The following is a 17,337-nucleotide window of genomic DNA, read 5'->3' as shown; positions in this document are numbered from 1 at the left end:
AAAAAGAATTTGAATTAAAAAGTTGAAATTCTGACAAAATTCAAAATTCTGACAAATACTACAACATGGATGAACCTTGGACATTACAATTAGTAAAATAAGCCAGACACAAAAGGACAGATATTGTATAATTCCATTTATATGAGGTACCTAGGATAGACTAATTCATAGAGATAAAACGTGGAATAGAATTCCATCCCCGTGGGAGGAAGGAGGAGTTATTTAATGGAAACTGAGTTTCAGTTTAGGATTATTAAAAAGTTCTGAAAACGGATGGTGGTGATGGTTGCAAACACTGTGAATATACTTATTGCCACCAAATTGTACACTTAAAATGGTTTAAATGGTAATTTTTATGTTACAGATATTTTACCACAATTTTAAAAAAAAGAATTGGAAGTAGTTTTATATATCTAACACAAAATTTTTAACACTGACCATTAAAAATAAAAATGAATGGGCTACCATTTAACATCCACTATGGCCACAGTCAAAAAAGAGAGACAGTGACAAGTGTTGGCGAGGGTGTGGAGAAATCAGAACCTTCACGTTCTGCTTATAGGAAGGCAAAATGGTACAGCTGTGAGAAACCATTTACCAGTTTTCAAAATAAACACAGAGTTAACACATGAGCCAGCAATTCTATTTCAAGGTTTATATATTCAAGATAATCGAAAATGTCTGTCACACACAATCTGTACACAAATGTTCACAGCAGCACTATTCACAATCATCAAAAAGTAACAATAACCCAATATCCATCAACCAATGAGTAGATAAATAAAATGTTGAATATCCATGCAACAGGATATTACTCAACAATAAGAAGGAGTGAAGTACTGATACAAACTATGGATGAACCTTGAAAACCTTCTGCTAAGGGGCAAAAGCCAGTCACGAAAGACTGCTCCTTGTATTATTCCATTCAAATGAAAGATCTAGAAAAAGCCAGGGACTGGAGGGAGGGGAGATGGGAAGGAACTTGGGTTGTTTTCAGGGATGATGAAAATGTTTTGAAATTGGATAATGGAAATGTGCTTTCATCTACTATCATACACACAACTTAAGATATTTAGCTCCTTTTACAGCAGACAGGAGGCCAATGGCAACCATACTTTGAACAAGTTCAAAGCTCTGAACTGATTTCATCCAGGAGAGAGGAAATCCTTGGGAAACTGACAGCGGCAAGAAAGGTGGAAAGCACCACTGCAGCTTGAGAAATCTGCCAGCAATACTATCCCAACAATAGTTGGGGGAAGGAACACGGACTCAGTTTTTGAGCCAATGATATGACACTAGAAGACCCAGCACCTGAGCCAAGTTAATGCCACCCACTAAGCACAGGTCTATGAAGCTGACCTTGAAGATCATTCATGGATTCCAAGCTATCAAAACCCATACTGGAAAATGAACAGCACGATGGACACAGTATAATAAACAATTGCCCCAGCGTTGCTTCCTGGGTATGACGATGTACAGGGGTCACATCGGAGAATTCTCTCCTTCGTGCCACTGTTCTATAGATGTGAAATTTTTCAAAATAAAAAGTCAAGAAACGGAACTGTCCCATGCATGACCAATACAACGTGAATCCTGCCAGTAAAGATTTTGAATATACATGTATGTTTGTTTATAAATTACATAAGCAACTGTTCTAAATAATATAGTCTGTGGATTATCAAACATTTTACAAATTGAGGGACATTACATGAATGAAATCTTTATCAATTTTAAAACAAAGTTATCTCACTTTAAAATATGGAGCTTCCCTTCGTGTGCAAACTATCACACTGTTGCAGAGAAAATATGTGGCCAAGTGGGAAGTTGCTGGGAATGGAATATTGAATTCAAAACCTTGTATGAACAGATATGTTCAGCCTTTCTGCTCAGATTGGAAAAACATTTACAGTGGGCTATCTACCAAAAGTGATGGAACACAGCTTGGAGAGCTAGAAGTCCATAAATCAGGTCCTAATGAGAAGAATCCATAGCCAAGAATGTCTGAAAAATATGAGACTTTATCACAATCTTAAGGGCTGCCTCAATACTTGTCTTCAGTGAGCAAAGGCAAGTAATAGAGCTCTGAGCCAAGCCACCAGAACAGAACTGAAAGCCCGGGGATGATAGAGACCTCGGATTCCTAAATCAAACCCAACAAACAAGATTCCTGGAAGTGGGGCGTGGCTAAGGAGCTTCCCAGATCCAGCCCAGAGTTCAACAAGAGCCTATGCCCCTAATGTTCTTCTAAGGGGGCCACCACTGGTCATAAAGAAGACCAATGTGCCACCCAGACCCCCCAGCAGAGATGGAGAAGGCTCCAAGTGTGCTTAACTTCCGGTAAACACCATATGTGGCGTCAGCCTCCTGGAGTGAAAAACATTCCAAAATCTGGTGAATAATTTTCTCTCAGTTAAAAGGGCCCAAGGCCCTGAAAGAGATGGTGATTGAATTTAAAATGTAGTGTGCTGAATCCCCCAGTGGATCTGAAGCCTCTAGCTGGAGGGTTTGAAAATGCAACCCTGCAGGAGTGAGGCAATGTCCACAGGCTCCCTGAAGACAGTGGGACCACCAAGTAGGAGACTCTCCCCTAGGCCCAAATACATGTGGTGTCCCTACTAAAGAGAACCACGAAGATTTTACCAGAAGGAAACTGAGGCAGACCACAAAGGAAGGTGTTTGACTTTGCAGCCTAAGCACACTCCCATACCATTCTACAGCCCAACGAGTTCTTACTGTAGGGTTCTGCTTGGTAGGGAGAGCTCAAAGCAAGTCCAGGTCCAAGATGGTAGATTACAAAAAATGCATATAAAGAAAGGCTGCACTGACTGAGCTGGAGAAGTTCTAGAGCAGAGAAGGAGCATGGGGAGCAGCTGTCTTGCGTGGGAGATTATCAAGAGAGGTAGCAAGGGGAAGAGACCTTTGCTGTTGGCTAAAGGATGTTATTCCCTTTCAGTGTTTCCTTGGGAGACTACAGGGAAGATAACAATGACTTTCCACTAGTTTCTGGTTGTCTGGCTACTGATTTGGGGGCACAGCTCCCTACTAAAATCGGGCCATGTGATACAGACTGAAGCTGACACCTCGCCACCAAGTATCTATTCTTTCTTTTGTTCTTACTGCCCAGGATAGATCCATTTCTCAGGCTGATTTCATCTCAGTGAGGCCCAGAGACAAAGGTCTGGCCAGTGGGATACAAAGCATTGTACAGTTCCTGGAAAGTGGCCTACAGCATGTCCTCCCACCTCTCCTCCGTGCTGGTGGCTGGGATGAGGCCAGAGCCCCAGCAGCAAGCTTGTGTTAAGACGCAGCACTGAGCAGGCACCTGGGGACTCAGTCTGTTAAGCATCTGCCTTCGACTCAGGTCCTGATCCCAGGGTCCTTCATTAGGCTCCCAGCTCCACAGGGAGCCTACCTCTCCCTGCCTCTGCCTCCTTCTCTCTCTCTGTCTCTCATGAATAAATAAAATCTTTCAAAAGAAGAAGAAGAAGAAGAAGAAGCAGTATTGAGGATGAAAGCTATCACTAGGACAGTGAAGGAGAAAGAACAAGCCAGGGTTGCTGATGACCATAGAGCCATCCTACTAAGCATGGCAGGTCTTCTTTTCTGTGAGAAAGTAATAAATATTTCCTTTGCCTAAGCCACTGTTATTATGAGATGTTTAAATAATTTTAGTGGAAACAAATCATAACCAATGCAGGCTAAGAGGCAACTAGTGTTATATGAGTTACACAAAGCATTTTCTGGATCCTCTGGAGTTCTATCCTATGATTTCAGTGTCTGTATTTGCATTTGTGCAAAAATCTGTTTGTGCCAATTAGTAGTACTACTTTAATTATTCTAGATTAACGAGAAAAGAGCAAAGGTGGAGTTAATACATAAATAATGTATTCATGCCAAGTGAAGGCCAAACTATGTCACAGTACATATACAAACAAAGTATCTGCAGCATTCTATTAAAGCACAGAGTAGAATAAATGCTCTGTCCTTAGACGATACAAACCACAGGCATGCCAAACTCAAAAGAACCTGTACCACAAGCAATTGATACCACACATTCTTAATGGTGACTGTAGTGAAATAACATAATCTAGCATATTGAATCAATAGCATTAATATTTTTAATTTGATTTTTACACTTCATTTTGTTTTCCAAATTGGTTTGAATTTTATAATGGTAAAAAATTAGCAAGATTGGAGCATTTATGTGGCTCAGTCAGTTGGGCCTATAGCTCTGGGTTTGGGCTTGGGTCGTGGTCTCGGGATCATGGGATGGATCCCCATATCACACTCCATGCTCAGCAGGAAGTCTGCTTGAGATTCTTTCCCCTTTCTTCCCCCTGCCCAACTTGCGTGCTCTCTCTCTTTCTAAAATAAATAAAATCTCTAAAATGGTGGGGGGGAAAATCTGCTGACCACTTTTAAAAAATGTAGCAAGATTAAGAAATTTTTTTAAAGATTTATTTATTTATTCATGAGAGACACAGAGAGAGAGAGACAGACAGACAGACAGAGGGAGAAGCAGGCTCCATGCAGGGAGCCCAACGTGGGACTCAATCCCAGGTCTCCAGGATCAGGCTCTGGGCTGAAGGTGGCATTAAACCGCTGAGCCACCCGGACTGCCCAAGCTTAAGAAATTTTTATATGCTATTAAATGTGTATATATGAAAGCAATATTATAATAAAATTATTTTGACTCAACACAGAAAGGGCAATCCATGAAAGAATATTTTTCTTTCCAAAAGAGATTTTCTACAATCATCATGTTTGCCTGCCAACTTAAAATTTAATAGTTTATCTGGAAAGGTCCACATTTTCCTGGTTGAGAATTCAGGGAGAAATGTACTGCATGAGTCTTAAAAAGGAAGACTGGGATGACCTAGAAGTCAAGGTCTTCAAGCATAGTTTTGCAACAGAGAAATGCACACAAAAACTCCATACAAATGTTCCTAACAGCCTTGCTCATAATAGCCAAAAAATGGAAACAATCATGTCCATTAGATGCTGAAAGCATAAATGATGTATGGTATATCCAAACAATGGAATATTATTCAGCATAAAAAGGAACTGTGATGGCTAACATTACATGTCACCTGGGCTGGGCCACAGAGCCCAGATATTTGGTGAAACTTGGATATTTCTGTGAGGGTATTCAGGAGAGAGATCAACATTTAAATTAGTGGACTTTCAGTAAAGCAGATTTCCCTTCCATCGTGTGGGTGGGCTTCATCCAGTCAATTGAAAGCCTGAATAGAACAAAAGTGACTCGCCCAGAGCAAGAATGAATTCTACAAGAATCCAATCTTTAGACTTGAATGGCAACATCAGCTCTTCCTGCCCATCTATTCTATAGACTTTGAACTTAACAAATTCCATTATAATGTGAGCCAGTTTCTGAAAATCAACTAATCCCTGTCGCCTTCACTATCACCCTCCTCCACTTCTTCCCTCCCTTTCTCTCTGATATAATATATATGAAATATATATTATATATATATATGTATATATATATATATATTAAGCCTTGCTCCTCTGGAATGCTTGGATGAAATACGTTTCATATATATATCAGAGATAGATAGAAGATATAAATAAACATATAGAGAAAAACCCTATTAGTTCCTACATATCCTATTAATTCTGTTTGTATGTAACAGACAGGGTGGGGAGAGACAGACATCTCCTATTAGTTCTGTATCTCTGGAGAGCTCTAATATAGGAATGAAGTCCTGACACGTGCCCAATGTGGATGCTCACTGAAAGCAAACTAAGTGAATGAGGCCAGAGGCAAAAGGCCACATGTTGTACAAAACATTTATAGGAAATGCCCAGAATACGTAAATCTATAGAGACAGAAAATAAATTAGTGGTTTTCAGAGGTTGGGGAAGGGGAAAATAGGAACTGCTACAGGTATGAGATTTTGAGGGGGAGTTGGGGGCGGAGTAGAAATGTTCTAGTGTTAGGAAGTGGTGATGTCTGTACAACCCCATCAATGTATTAAAAACCAGTGAATTGTGGGGCACCTGAGTGGCTCAGTCAGTTAAGTGTCTGCCTTCAGCTCAGATAATGACCCCGGGGTCTCGGGATAGAGTCCTGCATCCTGCTCTCTGCTCAGAGGGGATCCTACTTCTTGCTTCTCTCCCTCTCCCTCTGCTCCTCCCTCCCACGCTCTTTCTCAAATAAATAGAATATTTTTAAAAGTGAACTATACACTTTAAAATGGCAAATTCTATGGCAAGTAAATTATATCTTGACTTTTTTTAAAGGCACAGAAATATAGTTCAAATTATTATTTTTTATATCAACCTCCATAAGTGGTGAAATTCATTCTTTTTTGGAATATGAAATTTTTTAATTTAAATTCAATTTGCCAACATATAGTGTAACACTCAGTGCTCATCACATCACATGCCCTCCTTAATGCCCACTACCCAGTTACTCCATCCCCTCACCACTTCCCTTCCAGCAGCCTTCAGTTTGTTTCCCAGAGTTAAGAGTCTCTCATGGTTTGTTTTCCTGATTTTTCCCCATTCAGTTTCCCCTCCTTCCCTTATAGTCCCTTTCACTATTTCTTATATTCCACATATGAGTGAAACCATGTAATTGTCTTTCTCCAATTGACTTTGGTGAAATTAATTCTTAACTTAATAAGTGTAGTGAGCTGAAGTGTGTGTCTCCTTTCTCCCAAATAATAAATATATATCCATCCAGAACCTCAGAATGTGATCTTATTTTGAATAAGGGCCTTTGGGGGTATCATTAAGGCAAGGATCTCACGATGAGATTATGTTGGAATAGGGTGGCCCATAAAACCAATGATGGATGTCCTTATAAGAGACAGAGAAGGAGGGACACACAAGTGGATGGTCATCTATGGGTGGCAGCAGAGAGGAATCCTGCAGATGCAATCTGAGGACTGAAAGCAGCAAGCAGAAGTCCAGAGAGAGGATGGAGCAGATGGGCCCTCAGCCTCCCCAGAGGGAATCAACCCTGCCAACACCTTGATGTCATATTCCTGGCCTCCAAAATTATGGAAGAAAAAGTTTCTATTGTATTAAGCCACCCGATTTGTGATCACTGGTTATGGCACCCGTAGAAAATTATACAGAAAAGCCATCTTTGCTAACATTCAGAAATGTTACCTTATGAATAATAAAGTCAATACAAGGACAAGCACAGACAACACACAAAGATATTGATATTATTAGTCTGTCCTGGCCACTAATATATGTCTCAAACAAAAAAATAAAAAGTCATTTGTAGCTAAGATCTCTGACAAATTCATGAAGTCAGCATTCACCATGTTAGTAAGTTAGAGAGATCTCTATTCTCTAGTGGAAGGCAGACTTAGCATCCTATTTGGCAAAGGCCTGAATAATTCCTGACTCAGTCAAATCACACCTCTCCTACACCATTCCCATAATCTTAGCTATAAAAAGGTGTGGATCTCTTTATGCAACATAAAGCAAATAAACAAGCCAACTTTATTTTCCCGACTCTTCCCCTTTTCATCCAAGTATCCCAGAAGAGCAGGCCACTGACTTTTGTTTCTATTTCTCCTTCATCCTTCGGCATACTGGAATTTGGTCTATTCTCAATGCCCTCACCCACAATGCCAACTATCTACACTACAGGTGCTTGAGCCATAGGTGCCCCAGCACCAAGTACAGTGGATAGTTGTTCAACCTCTACCTTACTGCTGCACATGATGCTGTTGGTCACAGCCTCATTCTGGAGACCCCTTGCTCTCCCATGTCTTTGTTTCCTTTTTCCTACTCTCTTCCCTGATGATTTAACTCTCATGCCTGAAAGTCTGCAATGGCTTTCAGGAACCAGAGGACAAGTCCAAGCATCTTAGGAAACACATGAGGTCCTGGGTGATCTGGCCCCTATGTGCTGCCCAGCTGCTTCTTCCACCACTCCCTGACTCTGGAAATCATCCTGGTGTCAGGAGCAACTGGCCAGAGCTTCTGTTCACCTGCTTACTGAATCTGGTTATCACTGGTATCATTCCCTTCTCCCATCTATTTGTCTGTAGTTCTGTTACTCCCATTCCACACCCACAATTCTTCCCATATCCACATACCACATATGATGATAATTTTTTAACTCAACCACCTTTTGAACTTACCCAAATTTATTTCTATTAAAAGGAATTCTGTATGATTTCCATAGAATTTTCCACAACTGGAAGATAACAAAAAAGCAAATACTATACAACATACCATGGGGAGCACTGAGTAATGTATGGAATAGCTGATCACTATATTGTACACCTGAAACTAATGTAACTATATGTTAATTATTCTGGGATTAAAATGTTTTAATACAAAGAAAAATGGGTTCCTGGGTGGCTCCGTGGTTGAGCATCTGCCTTTGGCTCAGGTCCAGGGTCCTGGGATCGAGTCCCACATCAGGCGCCCCACAGGGGCCTGCTTCTCCCTCTGCCTATGTCTCTGCCTCTCTCTCTGTGTCTCTCTAAATAAATAAAATCTTTAAAAAAGAGAGAGAAGAAGAAACCACTGTATAATAAAAATAAAACAGTATTACCAGGTACTATTGCTTGTTCCCAGCACTGAGCTTAAAGGCTTATTCTTTATTTAAAAAATAGACTAGTAAATGTTCAAGGGACATAAAAACATAGTAACCTCTACGATTTTTCTCCTTCATTGTGAAAGAATTGGAAGAAAAATGAAAGGGAATCCATTTTTCACCTCATGACTGAACTCTATAATGCACCACCTAGAAGCATTTTATATGCCACAAGAGCTATGTGCCCCACACTTGAAAACGTTGCTTTACACCACTGACACTGGCATAAGAAATTGTTAAGCCTGACACTGTCAATAGAACTACATGTTGTGTAATCACATCACCCAAAGAGCAAAATTTAATTACAAGAATCAAGTTTGCTTGTGAAAGGTTAAGTGGAAAGACCACTTGTACATAATTACAGTAATCCAGGCAAAATATGATACAGATGTGCAGCAGATGTTGTTGGGACCAAACAGGAACATATTCGAGAGATACAGGGCTCAATTCCCACTAGCTGTTTCCCTTCTTCTGTTACAGAAGAAAGTGTGGGCTACTCTCCCCCAACACCACTTCCAGTTTATGGGGCTGTCTTGACTAAGGGTTCCCAGCACTACTCTCAATACACTTAGCCTAGAAGACCCCCTCCTCAGACCCACCCCCCCCCCCCGATGGACCCCCCACACTGCCATTCACCAAGAGCTGCCCCACTTCTAAAACCACTCTATCCACTCTCCCCCAGCAGATGCTGGGCCTGGTTCCTGGGTGTCACCTGGGGGGAATCTTTTGTTCTGTCATTACCTCCTTAGTGGCTGAACTGTGGGCTACTACACTCCACGCAGGCCAATCTTACTCAGGCTCCTCAACTGTGGCAATTCTAAGGGCTCCTCCAACCCCACAGTACAACTGCCACCCTCGGCAGTTGTAAAATTAGCTATAATGGCAACTAATGTTTGTACCAGCTTTTATAGTATCTTCATTCACCATATGATTCTATTTTAGCTTTCCAGTATCTAGAAACATGCAGAAAGTGAGCTGGAACTGCAAGGTAATGTCACGGAGTCCTGACAGCCCTTCTTGGGCCCAACCCACTTCATCCAGAGACGGAATCTCCATTCTTAGCAACTGGCAAAAGCAAGGCAGGCCTCTCGTATCAAGGGAAGCAAGGTTCTCTGTGATTATAAGGGGATGGGCGGAGTAGAAAGAACACAACAGCCACCCAATTATGGAGAATAGATGCTCAGCCACGGAAGCGATGCAGATTTCACAACCTAGGTTAGCAGTAAAATACACAGCGAGGTTGAGTCAACCCTGACTTTTTCAATTAAGCTTCTTAATTTCTCCTGAGGACAGAAAACCACAGTACATAAGAAGGGAAAAATTTGTTGGTAGGGCCAGATGTCCCTAGCTATAGGGTGGAGGGAGCTTGGGATAAGAAACCAGGCAGCTCATACTGTACCTTCCAGAACCACTGCACCTTGTTTCAGAAACACAGTGTGGTCATTTTTTTTTTTTTAAGATTTTATTTATTTATTCATGAGACACACAGAGAGAGGTAGAGACATAGGCAGAGAGAGAAGCAGGCTCCCTGCAGAAGAGCCTGATGGGGGACTCAATCCCATGACCCCGGGATTAGGACCTGAGCCAAAAGATGCTCAACCACTGAGCCACCCAGGTGCCCCACAGTGTAGTCTTATTAGGAAATCCTCACTCAGGCCCTTCCTCTGGGAAGTGCTAGTGCCCCCCACCACCACTGCTTAGTTATCCTTAGCAATCACTCAGACTGTTCCATGTCACTCCCTTCTCCTTGGGCTTTGTGGAGTTCTGCAGCTCAGTGTATGAAAATCCCCAGTGCTATTTGCCCTTTCTTCCTGTCACAGATTTCTTTGAAGAATTTGAACTATTCCACAGACATATGGTTACAGTGAAACATGTCCCTTCCTTTATGGCTGAATTTACTTCCCTGTTTTCAAATCTAAGTTCACTTTGTTTATGCTTCCAGTCTGTGTTTTGCTACCTGCATATTTAACACCAATTATGGGAACTGTTCTTATCTTTCCTTCACCATGAGGAAGCATAACAGATTCTTCCTAGGCCCAAGGCCAGTGGTATAGCAATAGTAATAGTAAAGACACAATAACTTCTAATTAAGATTTTCTCCTTGACAATGGAAGAATTAGAAGAAAAAAATTAAAGGAAACCCATTTATCAATTAAGGACGGAACATTATATTATGCCCCATCATGCACCACCTAGAAACACTCTGTATCCACCGTAGGACATTTGAAAACCTGGCTTTACAACACAGATGCTGCCTCAACACCTCCTGCAGCCCCTTCTAGACCTTGCTGACTCCCCAGCACACCACCACCCTTCCCCACCCCCACTGCAAAGATCAGTCTCAAGGGGTGAGAGGGTGTGGAAGACATTTACCCTGATATTTGCTCGCCAGCTTTTGCACCCCATCAGATGCTTGCTTTTCCTTGCTTCTTGCTTTCCTTATTTTTAATTCTGTTCCCTCCCCTGGCCTATGTCTGCCCTTTTTTCTCTAGGGAAATAAGCCTCAACTTAGAACGGTTTCAGAGGAAAAGAGCTAATGATTCAGGAGAAAAAAATACAAAAGGAAATATTCCCTAAAATAATGTCCCCACCACACATATTTAAGTGCTAACTTAATACCAGATTCCCGGGCAGCCCTGGTGGCTCAGTGGTTTAGCGCCTCCTTCAGCCCAGGGTGTGATCCTGGAGACCCAGGATCAAGTCCCACGTCAGGCTCCCTGCGTGGAGCCTGCTTCTCCCTCTGCCTATGTCTCTGCCTCTGTGTCTCTTGTGAATAAATAAATAAAATCTTAAAAAAAAAAAAACAGATTCCCTTTCCCTACTAGTCTGTTTCCTGATTCAGAAACATTCCAAAAGTCCAGTACAGCACTCATCTGCAAAGAACCAGGACATTTTTCGCATCTGTACTCACAACACGCACATCAGCCAGAAAGGATATGTGCATAAGAAGTAACACATTCTTTCCAGTGGCATGCATACAGGACATTTCAAGATTTTGGTTAAATTCTTTTAAGTTTTTGGGACACCTGGATGGTTCAGTGGTTGAGCATCTGCCTTTGGCTCACGGCGTGATCCCAGGGTTCTGGGATTGAGTCCCACATCAGGCTCCCTACAGGGAGCCTGCTTCTCTCTCTGCCTATGTCTCTGTCTTTCTCTGTGTGTCTCTCATGAATTAATAAATAAAATCTTTTTTAAAGATTCTTTTAAGTTTTTTTTAAAGATTTTATTTATTTATTCATGAGAGATGGAGATAGAGAGAGAGAGTGAGGCAGAGACACAGGCAGAGGGAGAAGCAGGCTCCACGCAGGGAGCCTCACATAGGACTTGATCCCGGGTCTCCAGGATCATGACCTGGGCCGAAGGCAGGCGCTAAACCGCTGAGCCACCCAGGGATCCCCTAAAAATTCTTTTAAGTTTTAATGCCTTTCTTATCCATAGTGATTAAGAGTTGAACACTTAAAAAAAATTAAAAATAAAAATAAAAAAAAGAGTTGAACACTTCAAATCCAGGAAGCACACTGTCCTGACCTGGGTACCAGCTTCACTTCATGGTGCAAGTCATCGCATGGAGCTCATGAAACACTGTTATCTGGCTGACTTCTCAGTGAAGAGGTATGCTCATTTGCTCATTTCTTCCTGAGCAAATTCCTACATAACTCCCTACATGATCCCAAATATCAGTTACCCACATTAGGAAGAAACGTTTCTATTTTCTGTACTTAATATCACCCCCTTTTAACATTTTCTTTTTCTTTTAATTCCAGTACAGCAAATATGCAGTGTTATATTCCTTTCAGGTGATAAGACAGTGACTCCACACTCTCATAGCTTACTCAGTGCTCATCACAGTAAGTGTCTTCATTCCCTCCACCTGCATCACCCTTTTTTTCACGTAGCAACTATGGCTTCATTTCAAATATGGAAGAGACACTCAGTTGATCTCATATGCTGATTTGTGGGCACCTGGGTGGCTCAGTCTTTTGAGCGTCTGCCTTCAGCTCAGGTCACGATCTCAGGGTCCTGGGATCAAGCCCCACATCGGACTTCCTGCTCAGGAGGGAGCCTGCTTCTCCCTCTCCTCTCTCCTCCACTAGTGCTGTCTCTCTCTCAAATAAATAAAATCTTAATAATAATAATAATTTGCTGATTTGTGTAGCTTTTGCATTTCCCCCACAACTCTAGAAAATCAGAGGAAGATTTTGTCCCTTTTTCTCTTCTGGTTGTTGTAAGACTGCTGCTCTTTCACATAAACTAAAAGAGTAACTTGCAAAAAGCAATAAGGGAAGGAAGCTGAGCACTTGCCTTAAGCTCACTGGTGTCAGCCAGCTTGGCTTTGAGCTCCGTGTTCGCTTCTCGACACACACTCAGTTCCTTCTGCAGCCTCTCCACCTTCTTCTGCAACTTTCTTAGGGTGAGACTGGCTTCATCTCTCTCCACTGCTAGGGCCGAACGCACCTGCTTTTCCCCCTCCAGCTGGGCGATTTTCTGCCGCAGGAGGCTCATATGCAGTTCTTTGCTCTCCAGTCTTTCTTTCTGAGTCCTAAGCTGATTTGATATAAACAGCGTTTTTAAAAAAAATAATCATTGAACAGGGGAACTTGGGTGGCTCAGTCAGTTAAGCATCTATCTTCAACTCAGGTCATGATCCTGGGGTCCTGGGATTAAGCCCTGCTCAGTGGGGAGTGTGTTTCTCCCTCTCCCTCTGCCCATCCCCCTGCTCATGCGCTCTCCCTCTCTCTCACTGAAATAAATAAAATCTTTTTTTAAAAAAATAATAACTGAACAGTAAATATAAATGAATCACTCAGATAATGCTGATCTTTATCTACATTTTAATCAGACTAATTGGTAAACCATCAAAAAAGGCAATTAGATTCCTTTTCCTGGTTGCATTTTTAATTATTTTTCCAAGAATTAATTTTGTAGCTGGAAAGGATGAGACAAAAGAGCCACAGAATGCACAAAAAAGTAAGCTTTCAACATGTGATTCCTTCCAACACTACGTACATCATAACAGACATGTAAAATTACTTTTAAAACTACTAAAGATCAGAATAGGGTAGAGAGACAAAATCCTCTCCACCACCCCATGGCAACTACACTCACACTAGTCTTTTTAAAAGAAGAGAGAGTGCAGGTTAATACCAAAAACCTAGACTAATTTCAATCCCTTAGGTCCAGACCGAGTGACACCAAAATGAGAGTTGATATATCTGTAAAGTAAATAATACCAGGGAGAATTTAAAGAAAGCTTTGTTTCATGTTTAAAAACTCTGAAATAGAAGGGACTTCAATAAGGTTTTAGTTCATTGGTGTTTATTATATGCCTGGCCTGTATCATCCACAAACCAAGCAGAGAACAAGTTTTTCAAACAGCACTTATCATTCACACTCAAACTTGATGAAGGAAATTATAGTGGTTTTTAGAAAAAGATTATGGACTCTAAGGGTGGAAAAAACCCTCTTAGGCTTCAAATATCACAATTAGTGAGTAGAATATTAAATGCAGAAAGCTCTTTCATCTGTTGCAAACATCAAGCTTTGGAATCTAGAATGTTAGAGCATAAGACTGTTGCATTTTCCCTAATTATATACTCTGCACACTTGTAAAGTGTTCAGAGATGTGCAGGGCAGACTGAAACACAGGCTTATAGATCTTGTCTAACCACGACAGCATGGTCTATACCCAGATCCATCTTCAACAAAGCCCTTTTCATGTTTCTCTAACCAAGTGCCCTTCCTTGAGCTTCTTCGCGTCAAATTCCACTCGCCTGAAAAATTGTACTGGTAAGTTCTGTACACTGGTAATTTTAATAATTATATAATACTTAAAGAACAGTGTTGGATATCAAGGAAGAAATCAATGATCTGAGAACTGAAAGAACTGTAGCTCAATTCAATGTCTCTGGTGGTAATGGGGTAATCTACTTTCTTTTATAAAATATTCCTAAAAATCTAATAAATGGAGAGTAGGTCAAATGTGAATAGAGTACAACCTATAAGCCAAGAGTTTAAAAATGTATTTTATTAAAAACGAACAACCTCACAAGGAAGACATTATCACTATCTTAAATATGAGGAGACAGAGAGGTATATAATTTGCCCAAGGTCACACAGCTTGGTGGAACCAAACTGGGGTCCCAGATGTGACTCATTACACAGCCTGTACACTATAATTCCACCATAGAATTTTCTCCTAAGAACTATTATAAGAACACATCTGTGTTTTGCTCTTTCTTTCACCAATGCCAATAATTATATAACCAATAATTATATTTTTATCCTTTTCATCTACTCATTCATTTCTTTCATCTAAACTGTTTCTAACTCTTCTTTTGGGTGAGTGGAAAATAAGCTCTTCTTGCTTTACTATCCAAAGCAAGAGGGTTTATCCAAATGGAAACTGCTACATGTTCCCCAGTTCTCCTCATCCCTCTTAACAACAGAAACAGTGAGTTTCTTAGCTAGGCAGATGGCTACCCAGAGTAAAGACGACAGTTTCCAGCTTCCCTTGCAGTTAGTTTCAGCCTTCGGAACTGCGGAATATAAATACAAGTTCACATAGCAAACTTTGGAAGGCTCCGTCAAAAGACAGCTCACACATGCTTTTGCATCCTGTTCTTCATCCCTTCTCCAAACTTCTGTCTGGAACACAGACATGATGGTTCTAGGTACCATTCTGAACCATAAGGATGGGGACCACCCTAGGGATGAGAGGTTAAGGAGCTGGCATCAACCTAACCCCTTGACGACTTTACAGAGCAGACCTACCGCACTCACCCTGAGGCCTACCTCCAGAAATTTATGTGAAGTGGGGGGAAGGGACCACTTCTAGTCATTTAAGTCACTTTTATTTGGGGTCTCTATTACTCATAGTCAAAATAACCTTAGGTGATATACTTACCATCCCTCACACTTGAACAGAGACTCTAATTCTAAATACATACTTGCATGTTTCCGAACTACAGTGGCAAATATGAAGGAGTAAATTATTTCTCAATATTTAAGTCTCTCAGCAATTCCTTCTATCAACACTAGCAAGTTTCAATATCCCCTACCTTTCTCTGTAAATTGTAGGCAAGTGTCTTGTTTTCAATGACTGCATTGCTCTCAAGACGGACCAGCTGCTCCGTGCGAGCTAAAACTACATCCAGACGCATGTCAAAGCCAAGTTCAGCAGCCATCTGGTCCAGTTTCATTTTCTCTGAGAGCTGATCCAGAAACTTAAGATACTAAACCCAAGAACAAAAATTAAAATGAGACACAAAAACAAAGTTAACTGGTGATCTCACAGCATCCTTCTCTTCATCTGAAGCTTACAGACTGGTCTCATTAAACCCAGCACGTAGCTTAGCTTCTGACCCCAGTGTTTGGGGGTAATGAAAGCCTCAACATCCTGCCACTTCCATGTCCTGCTTCTTGTCCAAATTCGCTTGACTCTCCTACTCGGCAATCTTGATGTTCAAGCTAATATTACACACTCTTCTGGCACTGCCCTGACTACATCTACACATCTCTGTTTAGGCTACTTGCTGCTGTCACTATGCCTCTTCCAGGTTAATCCAGCCCCTGGGATCTACTCACCCACAAATCTTCCAAGGCAATTTTTCTCACCTAAGTGGACTCTGGCCTCAAATGTGAAAAAAAAAATGACAACAGTCACCACTGTACTTTCCTCGGGTTCTACAGATCACTCCAAAATCAAAGCTCTCCATAAAAACACACGTGGACAACATTTTTGCTTTTTTAAGTTAAAATCCTATCCCAAAGAAAATGTCTGTAAGAATCTTTAATGTATCACACTTTAAGGAACACCACCATAAAATAGAGCTGTATTGAGGAAGTCTAGATTCATATTTTAATAGGTTAGCATTACAAAACTGTTCTAGGATCTTTATCCACTTGATTTCCTTTTTTCTCCTTCTAAGTTTTTCTTTAAATCGTTAGTTAACATATAGTGTAATATTAGTTTCATGGGTAAGATTTAGTGATTCATCACTTACGTACAGCACCCAGTGCTCATCACAAGTGCCCTCTGTAATGCCCATCACCCATCTAGCCCACCCTCAACCATTTCCCTTCCAGCAGTCCTCAGTTTGTTTTCTATAATTAAGAGCCTGTTTGATGGTTTGCCTCTCTTCCCCCCCCCCATGTTCATTTGTTTCTTAAATTCCACATATGAGTGAAATCATTTGGTATTTGTCTTTTCTGACTTCTTTGCATAATACTCTCTAGTTCCATCCATGTTTAATTATCTACACACACACACACACACACACACACACACACACACTCCCCTCCCCACATCTTCTTTACCCACTCACTAGTCATTGGACATTTGGGCTCTTTCCATATTTTGGGTATTGTTGATAGCGCTGCTATAAACACCAGAGTGCATGTATCCCTTCAAACCAGTATTTTTTGGGTCCTCCATTTGATTTCTGTGGTTTATCTGGCCACATCAGACAGAGTAATGCTTCTTAAGTGCTTACTGGATGAGTGAACCAATCAATGAGTTTTCTGTATCATCACTTCATGATTTGGGTTCTTTGAGCTTTCTTCTCATTGCAGTAAATCCTCATCTATCTGGCATTTTTGAGGCATTTATAGGTTTAAATAAGTATAATTTCTTGATGACTAAAGCATGCCAGTGTGAAGCCCAGAACTATCTATACTTTTAGGCATCAAGATGAAATTGTATTTTCAAATTTTGCTGAATGGCATATTTAAAATTTAATCTCTTCTTC

At 41.0% G+C, this 17,337-nt stretch overlaps 1 protein-coding gene across 10 annotated transcripts in view; it reads right to left on the bottom strand.

The window, feature by feature from the left end:
* Nucleotides 1–17,337, bottom strand: part of CCDC170 (coiled-coil domain containing 170) — a 103,027-nt gene that overhangs the window by 11,490 nt on the left and 74,200 nt on the right. For 8 of the 10 annotated variants that reach the window (XM_041743516.1, XM_041743519.1, XM_041743515.1 and 5 more), the window contains 2 exons: nt 15,649–15,822; nt 12,893–13,135 (listed from right to left, as the gene is read on the bottom strand). In XM_041743516.1, coding sequence (XP_041599450.1) covers nt 12,893–13,135; nt 15,649–15,822 — 417 coding nt within the window. The remainder of the gene's footprint in view (nt 1–12,892; nt 13,136–15,648; nt 15,823–17,337) is intronic. The other 2 variants (XM_041743522.1, XM_041743525.1) reach the window with 2 other exon arrangements.

The sequence above is a fragment of the Vulpes lagopus genome, chromosome 2, assembly GCF_018345385.1.
Source record: "Vulpes lagopus strain Blue_001 chromosome 2, ASM1834538v1, whole genome shotgun sequence".
Lineage (NCBI taxonomy): Eukaryota > Metazoa > Chordata > Mammalia > Carnivora > Canidae > Vulpes > Vulpes lagopus.
This window is presented reverse-complemented; position numbering and strand designations above follow the sequence as displayed.